This window comes from Pseudophryne corroboree, chromosome 2 (genome assembly GCF_028390025.1).
Source record: "Pseudophryne corroboree isolate aPseCor3 chromosome 2, aPseCor3.hap2, whole genome shotgun sequence".
NCBI classification, from domain to species: Eukaryota; Metazoa; Chordata; class Amphibia; order Anura; family Myobatrachidae; genus Pseudophryne; species Pseudophryne corroboree.
In genome coordinates, this window is record NC_086445.1 from 380,389,256 (window position 1) to 380,414,747 (window position 25,492).

Genomic DNA, 25,492 nt, shown 5'->3' on the forward strand with positions numbered 1-25,492 from the left:
CCATGTCACTGGCAATTCTGACGAGTCCTCTCCTGCCTGGGATTCCTCCGATGCATCCTTGCGTGTAACGCCTACTGCTGCTGGCGCTGCTGTTGTTGCCGCTGGGAGTCGATGGTCATCCCAGAGGGGAAGTCGTAAGCCCACTTGTACTACTTCCAGTAAGCAATTGACTGTTCAACAGTCCTTTGCGAGGAAGATGAAATATCACAGCAGTCATCCTACTGCAAAGCCGATAACTGAGTCCTTGACAACTATGTTGGTGTTAGACGTGCGTCCGGTATCCGCCGTTAGTTCACAGGGAACTAGACAATTTATTGAGGCAGTGTGCCCCCGTTACCAAATACCATCTAGGTTCCACTTCTCTAGGCAGGCGATACCGAGAATGTACACGGACGTCAGAAAAAGACTCACCAGTGTCCTAAAAAATGCAGTTGTACCCAATGTCCACTTAACCACGGACATGTGGACAAGTGGAGCAGGGCAGGGTCAGGACTATATGACTGTGACAGCCCACTGGGTAGATGTATGGACTCCCGCCGCAAGAACAGCAGCGGCGGCACCAGTAGCAGCATCTCGCAAACGCCAACTCTTTCCTAGGCAGGCTACGCTTTGTATCACCGCTTTCCAGAATACGCACACAGCTGAAAACCTCTTACGGCAACTGAGGAAGATCATCGCGGAATGGCTTACCCCAATTGGACTCTCCTGTGGATTTGTGGCATCGGACAACGCCAGCAATATTGTGTGTGCATTAAATATGGGCAAATTCCAGCACGTCCCATGTTTTGCACATACCTTGAATTTGGTGGTGCAGAATTTTTTTAAAAACGACAGGGGCGTGCAAGAGATGCTGTCGGTGGCCAGAAAAATTGCGGGACACTTTCGGCGTACAGGCACCACGTACAGAAGACTGGAGCACCACCAAAAACTACTGAACCTGCCCTGCCATCATCTGAAGCAAGAAGTGGTAACGAGGTGGAATTCAACCCTCTATATGCTTCAGAGGTTGGAGGAGCAGCAAAAGGCCATTCAAGCCTATACAATTGAGCACGATATAGTAGGTGGAATGCACCTGTCTCAAGTGCAGTGGAGAATGATTTCAACGTTGTGCAAGGTTCTGATGCCCTTTGAACTTGCCACACGTGAAGTCAGTTCAGACACTGCCAGCCTGAGTCAGGTCATTCCCCTCATCAGGCTTTTGCAGAAGAAGCTGGAGGCATTGAAGAAGGAGCTAAAAGGGAGCGATTCCGCTAGGCATGTGGGACTTGTGGATGCAGCCCTTAATTCGCTTAACAAGGATTCACGGGTGGTCAATCTGTTGAAATCAGAGCACTACATTTTGGCCACCGTGCTCGATCCTAGATTTAAAGCCTACCTTGGATCTCTCTTTCCGGCAGACACAGGTCTGCTGGGGTTGAAAGACCTGCTGGTGACAAAATTGTCAAGTCAAGCGGAACGCGACCTGTCAACATCTCCTCCTTCACATTCTCCCGCAACTGGGGGTGCGAGGAAAAGGCTCAGAATTCCGAGCCCACCCGCTGGCGGTGATGCAGGGCAGTCTGGAGCGACTGCTGATGCTGACATCTGGTCCGGACTGAAGGACCTGACAACGATTACGGACATGTCGTCTACTGTCACTGCATATGATTCTCTCAACATTGATAGAATGGTGGAGGATTATATGAGTGACCGCATCCAAGTAGGCACGTCACACAGTCCGTACTTATACTGGCAGGAAAAAGAGGCAATTTGGAGGCCCTTGCACAAACTGGCTTTATTCTACCTAAGTTGCCCTCCCACAAGTGTGTACTCCGAAAGAGTGTTTAGTGCCGCCGCTCACCTTGTCAGCAATCGGCGTACGAGGTTACATCCAGAAAATGTGGAGAAGATGATGTTCATTAAAATGAATTATAATCAATTCCTCCGCGGAGACATTGACCAGCAGCAATTGCCTCCACAAAGTACACAGGGAGCTGAGATGGTGGATTCCAGTGGGGACGAATTGATAATCTGTGAGGAGGGGGATGTACACGGTGATATATCGGAGGGTGAAGATGAGGTGGACATCTTGCCTCTGTAGAGCCAGTTTGTGCAAGGAGAGATTAATTGCTTCTTTTTTGGGGGGGGTCCAAACCAACCCGTCATATCAGTCACAGTCGTGTGGCAGACCCTGTCACTGAAATGATGGGTTGGTTAAAGTGTGCATGTCCTGTTTTGTTTACACAACATAAGGGTGGGTGGGAGGGCCCAAGGACAATTCCATCTTGCACCTCTTTTTTCTTTTCTTTTTCTTTGCATCATGTGCTGATTGGGGAGGGTTTTTTGGAAGGGACATCCTGCGTGACACTGCAGTGCCACTCCTAGATGGGCCCGGTGTTTGTGTCGGCCACTAGGGTCGCTAATCTTACTCACACAGTCAGCTACCTCATTGCGCCTCTTTTTTTCTTTGCGTCATGTGCTGTTTGGGGAGGGTTTTTTGGAAGGGACATCCTGCGTGACACTGCAGTGCCACTCCTAGATGGGCCCGGTGTTTGTGTCGGCCACTAGGGTCGCTAATCTTACTCACACAGTCAGCTACCTCATTGCGCCTCTTTTTTTCTTTGCGTCATGTGCTGTTTGGGGAGGGTTTTTTGGAAGGGACATCCTGCGTGACACTGCAGTGCCACTCCTAGATGGGCCCGGTGTTTGTGTCGGCCACTAGGGTCGCTAATCTTACTCACACAGCTACCTCATTGCGCCTCTTTTTTTCTTTGCGTCATGTGCTGTTTGGGGAGGGTTTTTTGGAAGGGACATCCTGCGTGACACTGCAGTGCCACTCCTAGATGGGCCCGGTGTTTGTGTCGGCCACTAGGGTCGCTAATCTTACTCACACAGCTACCTCATTGCGCCTCTTTTTTTCTTTGCGTCATGTGCTGTTTGGGGAGGGTTTTTTGGAAGGGACATCCTGCGTGACACTGCAGTGCCACTCCTAGATGGGCCCGGTGTTTGTGTCGGCCACTAGGGTCGCTAATCTTACTTACACAGCTACCTCATTGCGCCTCTTTTTTTCTTTGCGTCATGTGCTGTTTGGGGAGGGTTTTTTGGAAGGGCCATCCTGCGTGACACTGCAGTGCCACTCCTAGATGGGCCCGGTGTTTGTGTCGGCCACTAGGGTCGCTAATCTTACTCACACAGCTACCTCATTGCGCCTCTTTTTTTCTTTGCGTCATGTGCTGTTTGGGGAGGGTTTTTTGGAAGGGACATCCTGCGTGACACTGCAGTGCCACTCCTAGATGGGCCCGGTGTTTGTGTCGGCCACTAGGGTCGCTTATCTTACTCACACAGCGACCTCGGTGCAAATTTTAGGACTAAAAATAATATTGTGAGGTGTGAGGTATTCAGAATAGACTGAAAATGAGTGTAAATTATGGTTTTTGAGGTTAATAATACTTTGGGATCAAAATGACCCCCAAATTCTATGATTTAAGCTGTTTTTTAGTGTTTTTTGAAAAAAACACCCGAATCCAAAACACACCCGAATCCGACAAAAAAAATTCGGTGAGGTTTTGCCAAAACGCGGTCGAACCCAAAACACGGCCGCGGAACCGAACCCAAAACCAAAACACAAAACCCGAAAAATTTCAGGCGCTCATCTCTAATAAACATGGGAGTGGCACTTCATGCTATAGTACACATGGGAGGGACACTGCCTACAACAGGAAATACACATGGAAGGAGCACTCTGTGCACCAGGAAGTACACATGGGAGTGGCCTTGCATGCAATATGAAGTACATAAGGGGGTAGCACTGCACGCAACAGGAAGTACACATAGGATGTACAGCCTATGCAACAGGACGTACACCTGATAGGGGCACTGCATGCAATAGGACATACACCTGGTAGGAGCACTGCATGCAATAGGACATACACCTGGGAAGGGCACTACATGCAACAGGATGTACACCTAAGAGGGGCACTGCATGCAACAGGAAGTACACGGGGAGAGGCATTAATAACACCACTGTCAGTTCAAAGTGGGACTAAGATCTTAGTAAACATAAGAGCAGCAAGAGACTTTAGAGGCTTTATGTGGCCCAGCTCATTTGGAAGATTATCATATCACAAGTGCAGTAAGTAAAACTTGGGATATAATGTTGAGCTGGTAAACTCCACTAGATTGTACGTTTTCGGTGGAGATATTCTTTAGTTTGAGTAAACTACACGACTACAGTACCTACAGATCATCACCATGTACTAGTATGCAGCATGGCCATAATACATAATTACATTTTTGTTCTTACATGGTAAAAAATTCTTTACATGGATAACAAGAAACATAGTATAACCCAATATCTTGAAACTGAATTTTCTTTTAACATTTCACCCTTTCTTTTTATGATTAAATAAACAAATTAATTTACCTAAGCACATCATGAAAAGTAACATCCCCACCACTATGCAAGCGTTCCATTTCATAGCACATGTGCTTAAATAAGAGCTTGTCTTTGTCCAAGTCTACTTCTAGACGGCCACGTAGCAGCCTCAGGAGGAATTTCACACGAAATGTTGGAATAACACCCTAGGTAATAAAGACAAAAATTTCAGTGTATGACTGTAACTCTAATTCAATCATGAAAAACTTATTTTTATCACTTATTAATAGTAAAATGGTCCCAGCATATGCAGGGTCACCACAGCCTGCCTCATTCCACCCCTACCCGCAATACTTACCTCTGCTGGCACTGGTTTCTCCGCTAGGGGTCTATCCCCCCTCTGTAGCAGCACTGAGAGATGATGGCAGTGAGGGGAGAGTCCATAGCAGGACATGCCACACTGCCTTATTATATAGATAGTGTTAGGGCCTGAACATCATAAGCATAAGTGGTAATTGGCTTATTCATACGTATGTCTACAAACTCTTAGGGATCTCCATGAAGAAATAGGTTAATTTTGTAATGTAAATGATTTACACTTTAAAAAATAAAACAGGAGAATTCTCCCAAAAACTCTCACTTTGTGATTCTCACACCTTATTGCATTCCCCGTCATAATTTAATAAAATGCACAGGTAAGAATATAGTACTTTTAGTAGAGCCTGGTTCATAGGCCATTCTGAAGTGGGTATGTGGTACTGGGAAAATGCTGATTGTCCAAAAATATAGACCTGATGTTAGTATACCTGTACAGTATGTAAACGGAGCAAGCGGTTGTGTACTCATTGGGGTTGATTCAATTAGGAGTGAGTTGGCTCACCCATGGATGTAGTCATATGACTCTAAACGCGCAGATTTTTGTTCACAGCCTTGTGAGGCCGGAAACTAATGTTGTGAAATTGGTATGTTTTAAATGCTATGGTTTTCTTTTTGCATGTTTATATAAAATAAACATTTGGCATATAGGGCCAGATGTACCAAGCCTTGAAAATGGATAAATTGCATGGTGATAAAGTACCAACCAACCAGTTCCTGTCATTATACAAACCCAGCCTGTAACATGACAGTTAGGAGCCGATTGGCTGGTACCTTATCATTGTGAAATGTATCACTTTTCAAGGCTTAGTACATCTCCCCCATAGTGATTTATCAACCCAGTTTAGAAAAAGAACAAAGTACAGAATAATTAAAAACAATAGCTTATATTGTGTCTCCCTCCAATGCAATGATCACAGTCAACATAGTAAGAATGTCTAAACAAAATTACCTCTCTTTTATCATCAACCATATTCCAAATTATTTGATAATGGCGGAGATCATTGGGACTTAATAGTTGATCTTCTTCAGTGGAGTAGAACAAGGAAAAGTTCTCTACAATAATGGCTGAAATCAGAAAACAAAAATTTGCATGATTATCTATAAAATAGGATTTTAATTACCTACCAGTAAATCCTTTTCTCGTAGTCCATCGAGGATACTAGGGTCCATTTAGTACCATGGGGTATAGACTGGTCCACTAGGAGCCTTGGGCACTTTAAGAAATCAATAGTGTGCGCTGGCTCCTCCCTCTATGCCCCTCCTACCAGACTCAGTCTAGAAACTGTGCCCGAGGAGACGGACATAGTTTGAGAGAAGGATTTAAAGGACAGTGGTGAGATTCGAACAAGCACACACAAACAAGAGGAAAGCCGTGCTAACCAAACTTGATGAGGGACAGCAACAGCTGAACCAACAACAATACTTAACCAAGTAACAGTGCAGGAACACACGAAGCACTGGGCGTACCAAAGCTCCCAAATCGGGTGGGAGAGTGCTGAGGTTCCTGCAGAACTGATAGACCAAACTGAAGGTCCTCAGAGGCCAAAGTATCAAACTTGTAGAACTTAGCAAACGTGTTCGAACCTGACCAATTAGCCGCTCGGCAGAGCTGTAAAGCCGAGACACCCCGGGCATCCACCCAGGAAGAACCCACCGACCTAGTAGAGTGGGCCTATACAGATTTAGGAACCGGCAAACCTGCCGTAGAGTAAGCATGCTGGATAGTAAGCCTGATCCAGCGAGAAATAGACTGCATTGAAGCCGATTTTCTGTGACGCACTGTCCGCTTCACATAGATTTTCAAAGCCCTCACAACATCCAGGGTTTTTGAAGTAGTAGAGGTGTCGGTAACCACCGGGACCACAATAGGTTAGTTGATATGAAATGCAGACACCACCTTTGGAAAAAATTACTGATGAGTTCTGAGTTCAGCTCTATCTTCATGAAAAATCAAATAGGGGCTCTTATGAGACAACACCCCCAATTCCGACACACATTTTGCAGAAGCCAAGGCCAACAGTGTGACGGTCTTCCACTTAAGAAACTGTACGTCAACCTCCTGTAAAGGCTCAAACCATTCAGATTGTAGAAACTGCAACACCACGTTGAGATCTCAAGGTGCCGTGGGAGGCACAAAGGGCGGTTGGATGTGCAGAACACCTTCCAAGAACGTCTGAACCTCAGGGAGGGAAGCCAACTGTTTCTGGAAGAAAATGGATAAGGCCGAAATCTGGACTTTTATGGAGCCCAGGCGTAGGCCCACATCCACACCTGACTGCAGAAAAAGCAGAAAACGTCCCAGTTGAAACTCCACTGCAGGAAATTTCCTGTTTTCACACCAAGAGACGTATTTTCCCTAAATACATTGGTAATGTTTAGACGTTACCCCTTTTCTGGCTTGGATCAAGGTAGGAATTACCCTGTCTGGAATGCATTTCTGGGCTAGAATTTGACACTCATACTCCATGCCATCAAACGTAGCCGCGGTAAGTCTTGATAGATGAATGGACCCTGTTGCAGAAGATCCTCTCGAAGAGGTAGATGCTACGGATCCTCCAGGAGCATTTCCAGTAGATCCGCGTACCAAGCCCTTCTCGGCCAATCCAGAGCAATGAGAATTGCTTGAACCTCTTTCCTTTTTATTCTTTTGAGAATTCTTGGGATCAAAGGAAGTGGTGGAAACACATACACCATCTGATAGACCCATGGAGTCACCAGAGCGTCCACCGCCACTGCCTGTGGGTCTCTCGACCTGGAACAATACCGCCTGAGCTTTTTGTTGAGATGAGAGGATATCATGTCAATCTGTGGATTACCCCACCGACGTGTCAAGCACCCGAACACCCGGTCATGTCTGCTGAGGAAGTCTGCTTCCCAGTTGTCTACTCCTGGAATGAAGATTGTGGACAACGCCACAGCCTATCTTTCTGTCCAGAGGAGAATCCTTGTTACCTCTGACATTCCAGCTCTGCTCTTTGTTCCGCCTTGTCGGTTTATGTATGTTACCACTGTCATATTGTCCGACTGAACCTGGATGGCCTGATCTTGAAGATGTGATGCCTGTAGAAGGGCATTGTATATGTTCCAGAATGCTGATTGGAAGAATGGTTTCCTGACTTGACCATTTTCCATGGAGGTGTTCCCCCTGGGTGACCGTTCCCCAACCTCTGAGGCTTGCGTCTGTGGTTAGCAGAATCCAATTTTGAATCCGAACCTTCGGCCCTCTGTCAGGTGAGAAGTCTGAAGCCACCACAGAAGAGAAATCCTGGGTCTTGACGACAGACGTATCCTCTGGTGCATGTGGAGATGCGTTCCGGACCACTTGTCCAACAGATCCAGCTGGAAGGACCTTGCGTAAAACCTTCTGTACTGCAGCGCCTTGTCTGCCATCTTTCCCAGAAGCCGAATGCATAGATGCACCGATATCCGGGTTGGTTTTAGAACATCCTGCACCATCGACTGGATTACCAATGCCTTTTCCAATGGAAGGAATACCTTCTGTGCCACTATATCCAGTTTCATCCCCAGGAACGGAAGCCTCCGTGTTGGTTCCAGGTGAGATTTTGGTAGGTTCAGAATCCACCCGTGATCCCGGAGTAGTCGACTTGAGAGGGAAATGTTGTCCAACAACCGTTCCCTGGATCGTGCTTTTATCAGCAGATCATCCAGGTACGGGATTATGTTCACTCCCTGTTTGCGGAGCAGAAACATCATCTCTGCCATTACCTTGGTGAACACCCTCGGTGCCGTGGAGAGGCCAAATGGCAGGGCCTGGAACTAGTAGTGACAGTTCTGTAATGCAAACCTTAGATAAGCCTGATGAGGCGGCCAGATTGGGATATGAAGGTACGCATCCTTGATATCCAGAGACACCAAGAATACCCCTTCCTCCAGACCTGAGATCACCACTCTCAGAGACTCCATCTTGAATTTGAACACCTGTAAGTACGGGTTCAGTGATTTGAGGTTTAAAATGGGTCTTACCGAACCGTCCGGTTTCGGTACCACAAACATGTTGAAATAATAACCATTGTTCTGTAGCTGAGGTGGAACTGAAACAATGACCTGAGTCTGTACCAGTTTTAGAATTGCTTCCTGTAAAATTATACTTGCCTCCTGAGAAGCTGGTAAGCCTGATTTGAAGAATATGTGAGGTGGGAGTTCCTGAATCTCCAGTCTGTACCCCTGGGCGATGAGCTCTTTGACCCAGGGATCCTGGCATGATGTTGCCCATATGTGACTGAAATCTCTTAATCAGTCTCCCACCTGCCTGTCTTCCAGGCAGTGCTGTCCACCGTCATGCTGAAGGCTTTGAGGAAACAGAACCTGAGTTCTATTCCTGTGAACCTGCAGTTGCTTGTTTTCTGGGTTTACCTCTATTGCCTTTGAAGGCTGTAGAAGAACCTTTGGTTTTATTTTTACATTTTGCTGTCCGAAAGGACTGCAGAGTTGGAGCAGAGTAGGTCTTCCTAGCTGGGGGGGGCTGCGGAAGAAAGGTATATAGACTTACCCGCCATAGCCTTGGATATCCACGTATCCAGTTCATCTCCAAACAGGGCCTCACCTGTGAATGGTAGGCTTTCCACACCTTTTCTGCAATCCGCATTCACAGTCCACTGACGTAGCCATAGGCCTCTGCGTGCCTATCTCTTTTATGGCCTCCACCATAAAATTTGCAGAGTCCTGTATATGCTGTAGGAGTAAAATTATCACCCCTCTGGGTAAGGAATCTAACCCCTCAATTAGGTTACCTGACCATTTTGCAATGGCCCTAGTGATCCATGCACAAGCTATAGTGGGTCTTTGGGCCACCCCCGCAGCTGTGTACAGAGATTTGAGAGTGGTCTCAATCTTGTAGTCAGCTGTGTCCTTTAAGGAGGCTGCCCCGGGACAGGTAAGATTATTTTACGTGACAACCGAGATGAGATACCAATGCAACAACAATCGGTGGGTTTTCACATTTTTTTCTATCATCCTGAGGAAAAGGGAAGGATGCCAGTAACCATTTAGGGATCTGAAACTTCTTGTCAGGATTAATCCAAGTTTCTTCAAATAGGGAATTTAGGGGGTCATTCCGAGTTGTTCGCTAGCTGTTTTCGTTCGCTGCGCAGCGATTAGGTAAAAAAGCGGCACTTCTGCACATGCGTACGCAGCGCAATGCGCAAGCGTGGCGTACTGTACTTTCACAACAGCCGATGCAGTTTCACACAAGGTCTAGCAATGCTTTTCAATCGCACTGCTGGCCGCAGAGTGATTGACAGGAAGTGGGTGTTTCTGGGTGGTAACTGACTGTTTTCAGGGAGTGTGTGTAAAAACGCAGGCGTGTCAGATACAAACGCAGGCGTGCCTGGGGAAACGCAGGCGTGGCTGGCCGAACGCAGGCCTTGTTCGTGACGTCAAAACAGGAACTAAACAGTCTGAAGTGATCGCAAGCTAGGAGTAGGTCTGGAGCTGCTCAGAAACTGCACAATATTTTTTTGTAGCAGCGCTGCAAACCTTTCATTCGCACTTTTGCTAAGCTACGATACACTCCCAGAGGGCGGAGGCTTATCGTTTGCACGGCTGCTAAAAGCAGCTAGCGAGCGAACAACTCGGAATGAGGGCCTTAATTCCTTAGATGCAGGGAAAGTAGCAGAGGATTTCTTTTTACATTAAAATAAGATTCCTCATCTTCCTCTGTCAATTTGTCAGGAATGTGCAGGACGTCTCTAATAGCTTCTATCAGGGCTTGTATTCCTTGTGACAGAGCTGCATCCCCCCTCCCGAGTCCACCTCACCCTCCTCTGTGTCTGATACATCATCATCAGTTTCAGCCTGCAGGATTTGGGCCAGTGTACGCTTTTGTGGACAAATGTTTGTGGTCTGAGATGCTGGTATGGACACTGAATCTCTATTCATCAGGTCATCCACAGACTGTCTTAAGTATTGCGTCTCTTTCTCATTTTGGGACAATTTATGTGAAATATTGGAGATCATCCCTTTTAATGAATTCAACCATACTGGTTCGGACCCACTAGCCTGAGAATGTGTACTATCCTGAGTACACTGTAGGGATCCCCCTGGGGAAGAAAAACACTCTGCCGTGTGAAAGAACACATCCACACAGGAGAAAGTTTAAAAGCACAGTTAACCCACACAGAGCCCCCTAGAGAGACACAGAGTATGATGGAGCCAGCCACACCGCGCCCTTATAGCTAATGCCAAGCTTAGCTGGGTCGCAAACTAAGTACCCTTAATAGGGATTAGTATTCTAATATTGCTCCCCCCCTTTCTATGACCCCCTGGTACCGCTGAGGTAATCTGGAGTCCTTGTGGAGGAGCTGCGCTTCCCTGCCAGTCTGTCTGTGTAAGCTGCAGAAGGAAAATGGAGCTGGTGAGCTGCTGGATCCGCTCATAGTGAAGCCCTGCCCCCTCAATGGCGCGCGGTCTTCACGTTTTTTTTTATACTGGCTGTAGTGATTTTGGTGCTTAACAGTGGGTCAGAGCCCCTGTAAGCGCTGTGCCAGTGTGGGTAGTTGTTTAAAAACGGCTCAGCTCGCCCCTCATAGCGGTGCAGCAATGCTGATCTGAGCCTGGAGATGCAGCCTGCACTCAGAGCTGCGCTCCTACCCTTGTGCCGCCATAATAGCCGGCAACCCGCTAACCTGGACACCGGCATAGTACTTGTTTTGTTCATATGTTTGTAAATCCAGTCATAAGGATACAGAGACATGTGAGTTCACTGCTGTGCTGTTTTATTCCATCACCAACTCCAGACACACTGCACACTGGACCACCCACTTCCCAGCATCCCTCTGGTCCTAGGGACCATCACTGAAGATTCAGGCTTATACATATTAGTAAGGGAGTGTCTACAAATATTAAGCATTCTAATGCACTAACACATAACATCCTCTTTTCTTTAAAGATAAACCCTGTATGCGTCAATGCAACAATTAACAATGTCATTAAGAACATCATCTAACATGTTTCAATGAGTCTCTCAGGTCTGCGTATTTCCCTTTTGGGTCTTTCATACACAGTCTGTGTTTCATCGACCATGTTGGACCTTTCTAGAATCGTGGTTTGTTCACCATTATCAGGATCATCATACATGTCAGATGAAGGGTATTCTTCAGTCATGTTGTCTTCATTATGGTTAGTTTGAGATCTTAAATCCACCCGATTTCTTCTTACTTCCGTTCCATGCTCTGTATGTATAGTATAAGATCTACGTGCTTCTTGTGCTTGCACAATACCTTTCTGCACCCAAATACCTTTCTCGTGATCTCTAAGACGGACTTGGTCACCCGATTTTAGATCAGATAAGCTTTTTGTTCGCCTGTCATGGAACAGTTTCTGTTTCGCCGGTTGACGTTCCTTACTCAGTCTGACCAACGCTGAGTTATGTGTATTAAGCATGTCAGGAACTGGTGCAGAATCCGGAATTTGGGATTAGGTACCAAGTGGTTGACGTTACCCAGAACAGAGGCGCGGAGTCTAACACGCTGGGAGGTTTTCACCAGGGAACCCCACAAGGGGATATGGGCTTTGCGGTTCCGACGTGCAGGTCGCGGCCCCCTGTCTGGGTCACTTGATACCTGAACTGGACTAGAGTTGTGGTAGAGGTGTTGTATATGACAAACCGCAGGGATACGCAGGAACAAACAGGAACTGGAGAGGGTGGCAGGGTGCACACGGCCAGATGGTATACTGGGGCCGTGGAGATGGAACAGCAGCAGAAACTCTAGGAGAGACACAGGAGGTAGCGGCACACGGACGGACTGGGGTGCAGACACTTGGAGACAGGGTAACGGCAGTCGACAGACTAAGGTCATCAGCAAGATGGTGAAGCTGGAATTCAATGCAGGAACAAGGCAAAACCCACTGGACAGATGTACTGAGACCAGAGAGGAACCAGAGAGCAGAACACCGTATGGAGTAGCTATAACTGGCAAAGCCTCTTAGGATTGAGAGGCTTAAAAGAACAGGTTGGACCAATCAGCTGTGAGCACCACACAGGCCCCCAGTAATTGATATAACATGCAGCTGAGCAGGTTGACAAGCTGAATAGTAGGTTTCAGGTAACCAGCTGTAATTACAGAATCCAGGCACCTGTGGAGTCAGTTGCTGAGTGCAGGAGCTGAGGCACTGGGAGACAACTATGCAGGAGCTAGCTGTGACCTGTAGTTCTACAAACTGAAGCAAAGGTTAATCATAACAATAACTAACAAAACATGAGTAATATGCTCAGGATTATAACAGTACCCCCCCCCCTCCCTGAAGAGGGGTTAAGAACCCCTAGAACCAGGCTTATCCGGAAATTCATAGAAGAAAGACCTCTTAAGTCTAGGTGCATGAAGAAACCTCTCTGGTACCCAGGTTCTCTCTTCTGGACCGTAACCCTTCCAATGCACGAGGAAATGAACTTGACCCCTCCTAAACTTGGAATCCAGAATCTTTTCCACAACAAACTCCTTGTGACCTTGGACCAACACAGCGGCAGGCCTTCTGGAAGGAGATCTTCTAAATCTCTGGGACACAAATGCTGGTTTCAACAAGGAACAGTGGAAAGTGTTATTGATCTTAAGTGATTTTGGTAAAAGGAGTCGAAAGGCTACTGGATTAATCTGTCTAATAATCCGGAATGGACCAATGAACCTAGGCCAAAATTTTTGAGATGGCTGGCGTAACTTGATATTTCGAGTGGACAGCCACACCATGTCACCCACTTTAAAAGTACAAGGTCTTCGTCGTCTGTCAGCAAATTGTTTGGAACGAACAGAGACTTGGTTTAGTGCCAGACGTACTCTCCTCCAAATTTTCCTCAGACGAGCTACAGGATCAAGGGAAGAAGTCTGTTGCTACAGGATATCAAAAGCGTTAGACCTAGGATGGAAACCCGAGAGACAAAAGAAGGGTGACATGGATGAAGAAGAGTGACTGTAATTATTATATGCAAATTCAGCAAATGCCAGGTGGTCCACCCAATCATTATGGTACTTGGAAACATATCAACGGAGATACTGTTCAAGAGACTGGTTCACTCGCTCAGTCTGTCCATTGGATTGTGGATGATAACCAGAGGACAGACTAAGATTAATATCCAAGGCTGAACAGAAAGCTCGCCAGAATCGAGCAATAAACTGAGTTCCTCTGTCGGAGACAATGTCCTGTGGTAATCCATGTAATTTAAAGTTATGTTGGATAAACAAGATTGACAATTCTCTGGCACTGGGGAGCTTGCGAAGAGGAACAAAGTGAGCCATCTTACTGAACCGGTCTACCACAACTCAAATGGTATTGTACCCTGATGACTTAGAAAGATCAACCACAAAGTCCATAGAAATATGGGACCAAGGTCTTGAGGAAACCGTAAGAGGCAGAAGATGTCCCATGGGAGCTTTACGAGGAGTTAAATGTTGAGCACAGATCTCACAAGCAAGAATGAACTCTCTAATGTCTTGACACATAGAAGGCCAACAAACAGAACGAGACAATAAATCTAGAGTCTTAGAAATCCCTGGATGCCCAGAGACTCTTTTTACATGAAATTCAGATAAAACTGCTTTCCTGTACTCTTTAGGGACAAAGAGGAGTCCTGAGGGAGTCCCCATGGTTGCGAGAAACTGTTTGGCTTGAATCTGAGAGACTAAATCTTGAGCAAGACCAGCATGGATATTGAAAACAGGAATAATTGGTTCAGAAGAGCAGGATGAATTTTGAATTGGAAGGAAGCTTCGTGACAAGGCATCTTCTTTAAGATTCTTTGATCCTGGCCGATAGGAGATCACATAGTTGAATCTAGTGAAGAATAACGCCCATTGTGCCTGTCTTGGATTCAGTCTCTTGGCTGATTCAATATAGGATAGGTTTTATGGTCAGTGAGGATTGTAATCACATGTCTCGTCCCTTCCAACCAATGCCTCCATTCTTCTAGAGCCCACTTGATAGCAAGCAGTTCACGATTTCCAACATCATAGTTGCCTTCGGCAGGAGAGAACTTTCTGGACAAAAAAGAGCACGGGTGAAGTTTAGAATCCACGGGATCTTTCTGCGATAGGACTGCTCCCACTCCCACTTCAGAGGCATCCACTTCCATAACAAAAGGCAGGTCAGGATTTGGATGACTAAGAACAGGTGCGGATATAAAGGCTTTTTTTAACTTGAGAAAAGCTTATAGAGCTGAAGGTGACCAATGTGATGGATCCGCACCTTTCTTGGTCAAAGCAACAATAGGTGCAACAATGTCTGAAAATGAACGAATAAATCTCCTGTAATAATTAGCGAATCCAAGAAAGCATTGTATAGCTTTAAGGTTAGTAGGTTGTGCCCAATCTTGAATTGCTTGGAGCTTACTGGGATCCATGGAGAACCCCTTGGGAGAGATGATGTAGCCTAAAAAAGCGACTTCCTTCACTTCAAATTCACATTTTTCTAACTTGGCGTATAGATGGTGCTCCCGGAGCTTTTGCAATACCATCTGGACATAGACTCGATGCTGCACAAGTGACCGTGAATATATCAGGATGTCATCCAAGTAGACCACAACAAATTTTCCCAGTAATTCTCGGAGCATATCATTGATAAAATCTTGGAAGACGGCAGGAGCATTTGACAATCCAAATTGCATAACAAGGTATTCATAATGTCCAGAATGAGTGTTGAAGGCCGTCTTCCACTCATCACTGGCCTTAATTCGTATGAGGTTATATGCCCCCTGAAGATCAATTTTAGAGAAGATTTCCGCCATCCGGAGTTGATCAAGCAACACGGAAATTAAAGGCAAAGGATAAGAGTTCTTAACAGTGATTTTGTTGAGTCCTCTATAATCAATGCATGGACGTAAGGAGCCGTCCTTTTTTGCCACAAAGAAGAATCCTGCTCCTACTGGTGATTTTGAGGGACGAATAAACCCTTTGCTTAGGTTCTCCTGAATATAGTCCTCCATAGCTTTGGTTTCTGGCAAAGAAAGAGCATATAATCTACCCTTAGGTAATTTATCTTTGGATACCAGACTGATGGCACAGTCATAAGGTCGATGTGGGAGAAGAGTATCCGCCTCTTTCTTGGAGAAGACATCCGCAAATGAATGATATGGGGTCGGTAGCCCCTCTGGTATAACTTGAGAGCATTGCACTGGCAAGGACAGACACCTTCCCGTACATTCTGTTCCCCACTGTAAGAGTTCTCCTGTCTTCCAGCAGATGGATGGATTATGGGATTTCAACCATGGAAGCCCTAGGACCAGAGGCGGAACTACCGGCAGTGCAGGCAGTGCACTGCACTGGGGCCCGCCTCTGTCCAGGGGCCCAAGCATGTAATGAGTCAAACTGACTCATTACATGCCGCTGTGCGCTGCAGGCAACCGCTGCCCGCAGCGCACAGCCGCCCGGAGATAGGAGCTGAGCAGCGGTACAGACGGGGGAAGAAGGAGGGAGCCGGAGGACGGAGCCACAGCAGTGCTTTGTTACTGGTGGAGGCGCTGCTGCTGCTGCTCCTCTGCTTCCCTATAGGCTGTCTTCCGAGAACAGCCTATAGGGAAGCAGAGGGGCAGCAGCAGCAGCGCCTCCACCAGTAACAAAGCGCTGCTGCGGCTCCGTCCTCCGGCTCCCTCCTCCTCATTCTCTACTGCCCGGGAATCGTCGTCTGACGCAGCTGCACCGATGAGCCTGAGGGTAAGTATAATTCTTCTTTCTTTCTTTCTTTCTTTCTTTCTTTCTTTCTTTCTTTCTTTCTTTCTTTCTTTCTTTCTTTTTCTTTCCTTCTTTCTTTCTTGTGCCTGCCTGCCGCAATGTGTAAAAAGGGGGGACTACCTGCCGCAATGTGTAAAAAGGGGGGACTGCCTGCCGCAATGTGTAAAAAGGGGGGACTGCCTGCCGCACTGTGTAAAAAGGGGGGACTGCCTGCCGCAATGTGTAAAAAGGGGGGACTACCTGCCGCAATGTGTAAAAAGGGGGGACTGCCTGCCACTATGTGTAAAAAGGGGAATCTGCCTGCCGTAATGTGTAAAAATGGGGACGCTGTCTGCCGTAATGTGTAACAAGGGCACGCTGTCTGCCGTAATGTGTAAAAAGGGCACGCTGTCTGCCGTAATGTGTAACAAGGGCACGCGGTCTGCCGTTATGTGTAAAAAGGGGTAATCTGCCCGACGCTATGTGTAAAAATGGGGAATCTGCCTGCCGTAATGTGTAAAAAAGGGGGGCTGCCTGACGCTATGTGTAAAAATGGGGAATCTGCCTGCTGCTATGTGTAAAAAGGAGGAATCTGCCTGCCGTAATGTGTAAAAATGGGGACGCTGTCTGCCGTAATGTGTAACAAGGGCACGCTGTCTGCCGTAATGTGTAACAAGGGCACGCTGTCTACCGTAATGTGTAAAAAGGGCACGCTGTCTGCCGTAATGTGTAACAAGGGCACGCGGTCTGCCGTTATGTGTAAAAAGGGCACGCTGTCTGCCGTTATGTGTAAAAAGGGCACGCTGTCTGCTGTAATGTGTAAAAAGAGGAATCTGTTCGCTGTAAGGTGTAAAAGGGTCTCTACCTGGTGTAGTGGTGCTACTGTGCGGCGTAATTTGAATAATGGAGACTACTGTGTTGGTATTATTTTGTGGCCACACCCCTTCCCCACGAAGCCACGCCACTATGTATTTTTGCGCGCGCCTACGGCGCGCACTGCCCCCGGGGTGGACTTGGATGGGGGGGGGGGGGGCCCAAAGCATTTTGTCGCACCTGGGCCCACCGCTTGCTTGTTCCGCCACTGCCTAGGACTATGGAAGCCATGGGGCAATTGACCAGGAGGAAACTAATCTTCTCTGAATGCAGAAGACCGGTAGTTAAATGAACAGGAGGAGTTTGCTGAGACACTTGCCCACTGAGGAGGGGGTTACCATCAAGGCCACAAATAGTTACAGGAGGCTTCATCCTTAGTATAGGAATGTTCCAGGACCGGGCGAAAGAGATATCCATAAAGTTGGCAGGTGCACCACAATCAACGAAAGCCTTGACTGCAACTTGCTGAAAAGGTAGACTAATTTGAACTGGAAGCAAGACTGAATTTTTAGGAGAGATTCCAGCCAGACCCAGGAGTAACTCCCCTTTTACCCCTGGGTCTTGTCTTTTCCCAACTTCAGGGTGCAAACATTAGCAAAATGACCCTTTGCCCCACAATATAAGCATGGCCCATCGATCGCCTACGAAATTTTTCCTGAGCAGAAAGACGAAAGGTCCCAATCTGCATGGGTTCACTGGAGTCTTTGGCTTCTTCCAAGGCTACTGCTGAAGGAGATGGTGACCCTCCTCCTTTCTCCATCCTCCGTTCCCTGATCCGACGATCTACTCGAATTGCTAACTGCATGAGCTTGTCCAGGGTTTCAGGAGTAGGATACTGTACAAGGTAGTCTTTAATTTGCTCAGTGAGGCCTAAGCGGAACTGACTTCAGAGGGCTGGGTCATTCCAACCACTATCACCTGCCCATCTGCGAAACTCAGTGCAGTATACCTCGGCCGAGTTTTTCCCCTTGTCTCATGGCTCGTAAATGAGCCTCTGCAGAAGCTGCTCGGTCCGGGTCATCATAAAGAATTCCTAGGGCGCTGAAAAAGGCATCCACTGTGTGCAATTCGGGATTCTCCATTTTCAATCTGAATGCCCAGGACTGGGGTTCCCCCTGCAGGAGGGAGATGATGATACCTACTCGCTGAGCCTCAGAACCAGACGATAATGGACGGAGTATGAAATATAGCTTGCAGCTATCACGGAAATTCTGGAACTGTTTCCGGTCACCCGTGAACCGATCAGGAAGATGCAGCTTTGGTTCAGGCCCAGGAGCCCTTGTTGCTACCAATGACCTGCTAGTTTCTTCCTGGGTGGAAACTCTGAGCTTTAGATCTTTCAGTTGCTGCGTCAAATTTTGTATTTGACCAGCCAAGATTTGAGCCGGATTTTGCTGTGACGGGTCCATGCCCAGGAAGTGGTTGGCCAGTTATAATGTCAGGAACTGGTGCAGAATCCGGAATTTGGGATCAGGTACCAAGTGGTTGACGTTACCCAGAACACGCTGGGAGGTTTTCACCAGGGACTGGGGTGCAGACACTTGGAGACAGGGTAACGGCAGTCGGCAGACTAAGGTCATCAGCAAGATGGTGAAGCTGGAAATCAATGCAGGAACAAGGCAAAACCCACTGGACAGATGTACTGAGACCAGAGAGGAACCAGAGAGCAGAACACCGTATGGAGTAGCTAAAACTGGCAAAGCCTCTTGGGATTGAGAGGCTTAAAAGAACAGGTTGGACCAATCAGCTGTGAGCACCAGACAGGCCCCCAGTAATTGATATAACATGCAGCTGCAGTGCAGACTGAGCAGGCTGACAAGCTGAATAGTAGGTTTCAGGTAACCAGCTGTAATTACAGAATCCAGGCATCTGTGGAGTCAGTTGCTGAGTGCATGAGCTGAGGCACTGGGAGACAACTATGCAGGAGCTAGCTGTGACCTGTAGTTCCACAAACTGAAGCAAAGGTAAATCATAACAATAACTAACAAAACATGAGTAATATGCTCAGGATTATAACAAAGCAGTTCATCATGTATCGGGAGATTTGCTCTAATCCTCCTTCCCATCAGCATTCGGCAGGAGAAAGTCCATTCTGTAAAGGTGTACTACGGTAGATTAAAAGACTTTTGTAGAAATCTTCTTTACCTTCTTGAGCTTTTTTCATGAGACTCTTTACAGTTTTTACTGAACTTTCCACCAACCCATTTGAGCGTGGATAGTGGGGACTTGATGTAGTATGGACAAATTCCCACTCATCAGCAAATTGTCTAAATTCAGCACTGGAAAACTGAGGACCATTGTCAGTGAACACTTCCATAGGAACACCATGCCTTGCAAAGATTGACTTCATGCAATTGATTACGGCTTTACTAGTAGTTGTATGTAGTGTCTTCACCACAGGGTAGTTAGAGTAATAATCAGTCACAACAATGGGGGTAATTCCAAGTTGATCGCAGCAGGAATTTTGTTAGCAGTTGGGCAAAACCATGTGCACTGCAGGGGAGGCAGATTTAATATGTGCAGAGAGAGTTAAGGTGGGTACACACTATTAGATATATCTGCAGATCAATTGATCTGCAGATATATCTATGTACGGATCGGGCAGTGTGTTGTGCATACACACAGCCCGATCCGTCGGGGGACTGACGTCATGAACTGGGCGGACCGCCGGCCGCCCCGTACACACACAGCGACGGGCCAATATATCGTTAGATATATTGGCTGTCGGCTGTGCTGCGCGGCCGACGCGATACGTCTGTGAACGACGGAGTTCACAGACGTATCGCCCGTACACACTGGCCGACGGTCCCGCGATGTATCGGCCGTTCAAGAGAACGGCCGATACATCGACCAGTGTGTACGGGCCTTTAGATTTGGGTGGGGTGTGTTCAATCTGCAATCTAATTTGCAGTGTAAAAATAAAGCAGCCAGTATTTACCCTGCACAGAAATAAAATAACCCACCCAAATCTAACTCTCTCTGCACATGTTATATCTGCCTCCCCTGCAGTGCACATGGTTTTGCCCAACTGCTAAAAAAATCCTGCCGCAATCAACTTGGGATTACCCCCTATGTACGTTTTCCCATTACAATCAAACAAATCTGCGCCAACTTTCTGGTAGGTCTCTCTGGCACTGCATGAGGACTCAGTGGCTCGATTTGTTGTTTCGGTCTATACGTAAGACATAATTCACATGTAGCTGTAGTCTGTGCTTTGTCTTGGTTTATTCTTGGCCAATACGTAACTTCACATGCTCTCCGCTTACATTTTTCTTCTCCTAAGTGGCACACTTTCATTGTGTCATCTGTCTCAGTTTCTTTCCTAATCTGTTCTTGTCTTGCAAGAGACACTGGTAGAGAAGCTACGATCAAATTCACATAAGCTTCTACCTCTTCATCCATCAGACTTTTGGAACCTTCACTTTTGTCCACAGCACGAGCATCAGCAATATATATATATATTTACCGGGACAGTACAGCAAGTGTACATCATATTTCTGTAGTCTGATAAGCATACATTGAATTCTCATGGGACAGTCATGTAATGATTTAGTCATGATAGCTACCAATGGCTTGTGGTCAGTTTCCACTGTAAATGTTTGACCATACACAAACTGATGAAATCGCTCACATGCATATGTGATCGCTAGAAGTTATTTTTCTATCTGAGCATACCTTGTTTCAGCACTTGTCAGTGCTCTTGATGCATAGATTACTGGTTGCCATGTATCCTCATGTTCTTGTAACAACACTGAGCCTAAGCCAAATTGTGAAGCATCTGCTGAAATTCTTATTCTTTTCGCAGGATCAAAGAATCTTAGCACTGGTTGCTCTGTAATGATCTGTTTCAATTTTTGCCAACTTTCTTCTTGTTCATGTGACCACATCCACTCGTTATCTTTGTCCAACAACCATCTAAGAGAGGCTGTTCATTCAGGGAGTTGAGAAATAAACTTTCCTAAGTAATCATTCCTAGGAATCTTCTGATGTCGTCTTTGTTGTTAGGACGTTCCATGTTCACTATGGCTGATATTTTCCTTGGGTCTGGTTTTACACCTTGATCCGAGACCACGTCGCCCATAAAGGTAAGTGTATTCACGCCAAATTCACATTTGTCCTTGTTTAGCTTTAGATTCACTTTCTTGACAAGTTCCATTACTTGTCTCAATCTGGAATCATGTTCTTCCTTTGTAGATCCCCAGACAATAATGTCATCCATCATTGTTTCAACACCTGGAATATGTTCAAAAATCGTGTATCTTTTTGTGATATACTTCTGGAGCAGACAATATTCCATACGGTAGTCGAAGAAAAACTGTATCTACCTTCTGGTGTATTAAATGTACAAAGCTTTGAGCTGGCCTCATCTAGCTTCATTTGCCAGAATCCTGAAGATGCGTCCAATTTACTGAACCATTTTGCTCCCGCAAATTGCGACATGATTTCATCTCTGGTTGGTAGTTTGAAATGTTCTCGTTTATTAGCTTTGTTTAAATCTCTGGGGTCTAGACATATTCTGAGTTGTCCATTTTTCTTTTCAACAATTACTAAGGAGCTTACCCATTCAGTAGGCTCATCAACTTTCTGTATCACACCCAAGGCTTCCATGTGATTTAACTCTTGTTTCAGTTTTTCTCTCAGCGCAAACGGCACTTTTCTACAGGGATGTATCACTGAAGAAAGTAGCGTGTCTATATTTATTTTATGCTCTTCAGGCAAACCTAGACCTTCAAACAAGTCTCTGTATTTTGTAAACATCGATTTGCAGTCATCTTCTACTTGTGATGTCACCATAAAAACTTTCTTTAGCAAGCTTAGTTTCTCACAGGAACTTAATCCTAGAATCGGTTGCACATTTTTATCCACAATCAGTAGAGATGTTTTAAACTGTTGTCCCTTATATTTCAGTGTCACCAAGCATGTACCTTTCACAGGAATTTCCTCCCCAGTGTACCCTGTAACTTTCACTTTGGCTGGATGAATTTTAGGTTTTACTCTAAAAGTCTTATAGTCTTGAAACGATATTAAATTCACCTGCGCGCCAGTATCAAGCTTAAAGGGAATGACAATCTCGTTCACAGTTAAAGGGACAATCCATTCTTTCTTATCTGCACTGCAAAGTTCAATGCAATCCACAAAGAATTCCTCTGTTTTACAGCATGCACTTTGGTTGTTTCACTTTTCATTTTACAGCATTTGGCAAAGTGATTTAGTCTCCCACATTTCATGCAGGTTTTACCATAGGCAAGGCACATTTTAGGATTGTGAGCATTTCCACATCTACTACACATTTCCTTATTAGACTGTGGCTTAGACTGCTTCATTCTTGAGAATGGAGGTTTGCTTGGCTCTGTTTTCTGCACTACATGGACAGAACCATCAGCGTCCTTGTGTAACTTTTTGGCTTGAAATCTAGTTATTTCTGCAGATCTACACATAGTCACTGCCTTTTCTAGTGTTAGGTCTTGCTCTCTCAGCAGTCTCTCTCTGAGTCCATTATCAGGTATTCCACAGACAATATGATCTCTAATCAGTGAATCCTTTAAATCACCAAACTCACAGGTTTTACTGAGTGATTGCAGCTCTGTAACATACTGATCAAATCCATCTCCAGACTTCTGATCACATGTGAAAAACTTATATCTTTCATATGCCACATTTTTCCTTGGCACAAAGTAATCTTCAAACTTTTGCATTATAGAAGATAGCACTATATTCTGCCCTTCATCAAACTGAAAACTATTATAAATGTCCAGCACATCCTTTCCTATGACACGGAGGAAAATGGATGCCTTAGTTTTGTCAGCCTCTGTATCAGCTCCACATGTAGCAAGATATATATTAAACCTTTGCTTAAATCTTTTCCAGTTTTCAGACAAGTTACCAGACATCAGCATGCCGGTTGGAGGAGCCAGTTTATCCATGGTTACTCACTGTTTGAAGAGAGGAGCACACGGCAGGCTTTGCAGACACTGAGTATCACAGCCTTACAGACTTCTGCAGAATTCTTTCACACTCTGAGAGCACTAGCAGTCCAAGTTAAACTTCTTCTGACACCATGTTTTGTTCATATGTTTGTAAATCCAGTCATAAGGACACAGAGACATGTGAGTTCACTGCTGTGCTGTTTTATTCCATCACCAACTCCAGACACACTGGACACTGGACCACCCACTTCCCAGCATCCCTCTGGTCCTAGGGACCATCACTGAAGATTCAGGCTTATACATATTAGTAAGGGAGTGTCTACAAATATTAAGCATTCTAATGCACTAACAACAGTACTCACCACTCTTCTAACTTCTGGCTCTGTTAGGGGTGGTGGCGTGCTTCGGGAATGTAAGCTCGCCGTGGTGGGGCTTACGAATGGTTCTCTCAGGAGCTCAGTGTCCTGTCAGCGGGGGATGGGTCCATTAACCCTATAGGAGGTTGGGCCGTTCCCCCCCCCCCCTCCCCCCAAGTCCCACGAAGCAGACAGGCTGATGCCAGCCAGCCCTGTCTGAAAAAAACAAACAGAAAATAAATGCAGAAAACTCTTCAGGAGCATCCCTAAGCGTGACCGGCTCCTTCGGGCACATTTTCTAAACTGAGTCTGGTAGGAGGGGCATAGAGGGAAGACTATTGATTTCTTAAAGTGCCCAAGGCTCCTAGTGGACCCGTCTATACCCCATGGTACTAAATGGACCCCAGTATCCTCTAGGACGTAAGGGAAAAATGTGTTATACATTAGGAACAGACAGTGAAATGACAATGGCTCATTTATGATGCGCAATAGAGCACTGCAAAACTGTCTTAGGGAGGGTTGTACACCTTGATTTGTGAGCTTTTATTTCTGACACAGAACATATGGTCTCCAACTTTTGTAATACAGTTAGTAACTTACTAACAAACTCTCTTTGGAAAAGTCTTGTCTAAGAGATGAAACCTGTCAGAAATATTAACCAAGTGTATTGGTATGCTGTTTCATCGCTTGAGGAATAAGTGCAAGTTAACATTTAGGAATTGTGCCGCTGAGAAGACAGAAAGGCTGTGGAGATTTTAGATGTAGTGTACTGTACTGTGATTAGATGTGCTGTGACACTGATCAAATACAGTAAAGTTTCAGGTAGCCACCAGTGGAAAATAGGATATTCCAATGGTAAAGCGCAACGATATTTGCTGTGCTATATAAGAAACTGTTAATAAATAAATAAATTAAATAAATTATTAACCGCATTGTAAATAGAGATGTGCACCGGACATTTTTCGGGTTTTGTGTTTTGGTTTTGGATTCGGTTCCGCGGCCGTGTTTTGGGTTCGAACGCGTTTTGGCAAAACCTCACCGAATTTTTTTTGTCGGATTCGGGTGTGTTTTGGATTCGGGTGTTTTTTTTCAAAAAAACCTAAAAAACAGCTTAAATCATTGAATTTGGGGGTCATTTTGATCCCATAGTATTATCAACCTCAATAACCATAATTTACACTTATTTACAGTCTATTCTGAATACCTCACACCTCACAATATTATTTTTAGTCCTAAAATTTGCACCGAAGTCGCTGGATGACTAAGCTCAGCGACCCAAGTGGCCGACACAAACACCTGGCCCATCTAGGAGTGGCACTGCAGTGTCACGCAGGATGGCCCTTCAAAAAACTACTCCCCAAACAGCACATGACGCAAAGAAAAAAAGAGGCGCATTGAGGTAGCTGTGTGAGTAAGCTAAGCGACCCTAGTGGCCGACACAAACACCTGGCCCATCTAGGAGTGGCACTGCAGTGTCACGCAGGATGGCCCTTTAAAAAACTACTCCCCAAACAGCACATGACGCAAAGAAAAATTAAAGAAAAAAGAGGTGCAAGATGGAATTGTCCTTGGGCCCTCCCACCCACCCTTATGTTGTATAAACAGGACATGCACACTTTAACCAACCCATCATTTCAGTGACAGGGTCTGCCACACGACTGTGACTGAAATGACGGGTTGGTTTGGACCCCCACCAAAAAAGAAGCAATTAATCTCTCCTTGCACAAACTGGCTCTACAGAGGCAAGATGTCCACCTCATCATCATCCTCCGATTCATCACCATGTACATCCCCCTCCTCACAGATTATCAATTCGTCCCCACTGGAATCCACCATCTCAGCTCCCTGTGTACTTTGTGGAGGCAATTGCTGCTGGTCAATGTCTCCACGGAGGAATTGATTATAATTCATTTTAATGAACATCATCTTCTCCACATTTTCTGGAAGTAA

The 25,492-nt window shown here is 45.8% G+C and overlaps 1 protein-coding gene across 3 annotated transcripts in view; it reads right to left on the reverse strand.

Moving 5' to 3' along the window:
- NALCN (sodium leak channel, non-selective) overlaps positions 1-25,492 on the reverse strand; it is a 1,296,054-nt gene that overhangs the window by 23,183 nt on the left and 1,247,379 nt on the right. For all 3 annotated transcript variants that reach the window (XM_063953246.1, XM_063953245.1, XM_063953244.1), the window contains 2 exons: positions 5,682-5,797; positions 4,403-4,560 (listed from right to left, as the gene is read on the reverse strand). In XM_063953246.1, coding sequence (XP_063809316.1) covers positions 4,403-4,560; positions 5,682-5,797 — 274 coding nt within the window. The remainder of the gene's footprint in view (positions 1-4,402; positions 4,561-5,681; positions 5,798-25,492) is intronic.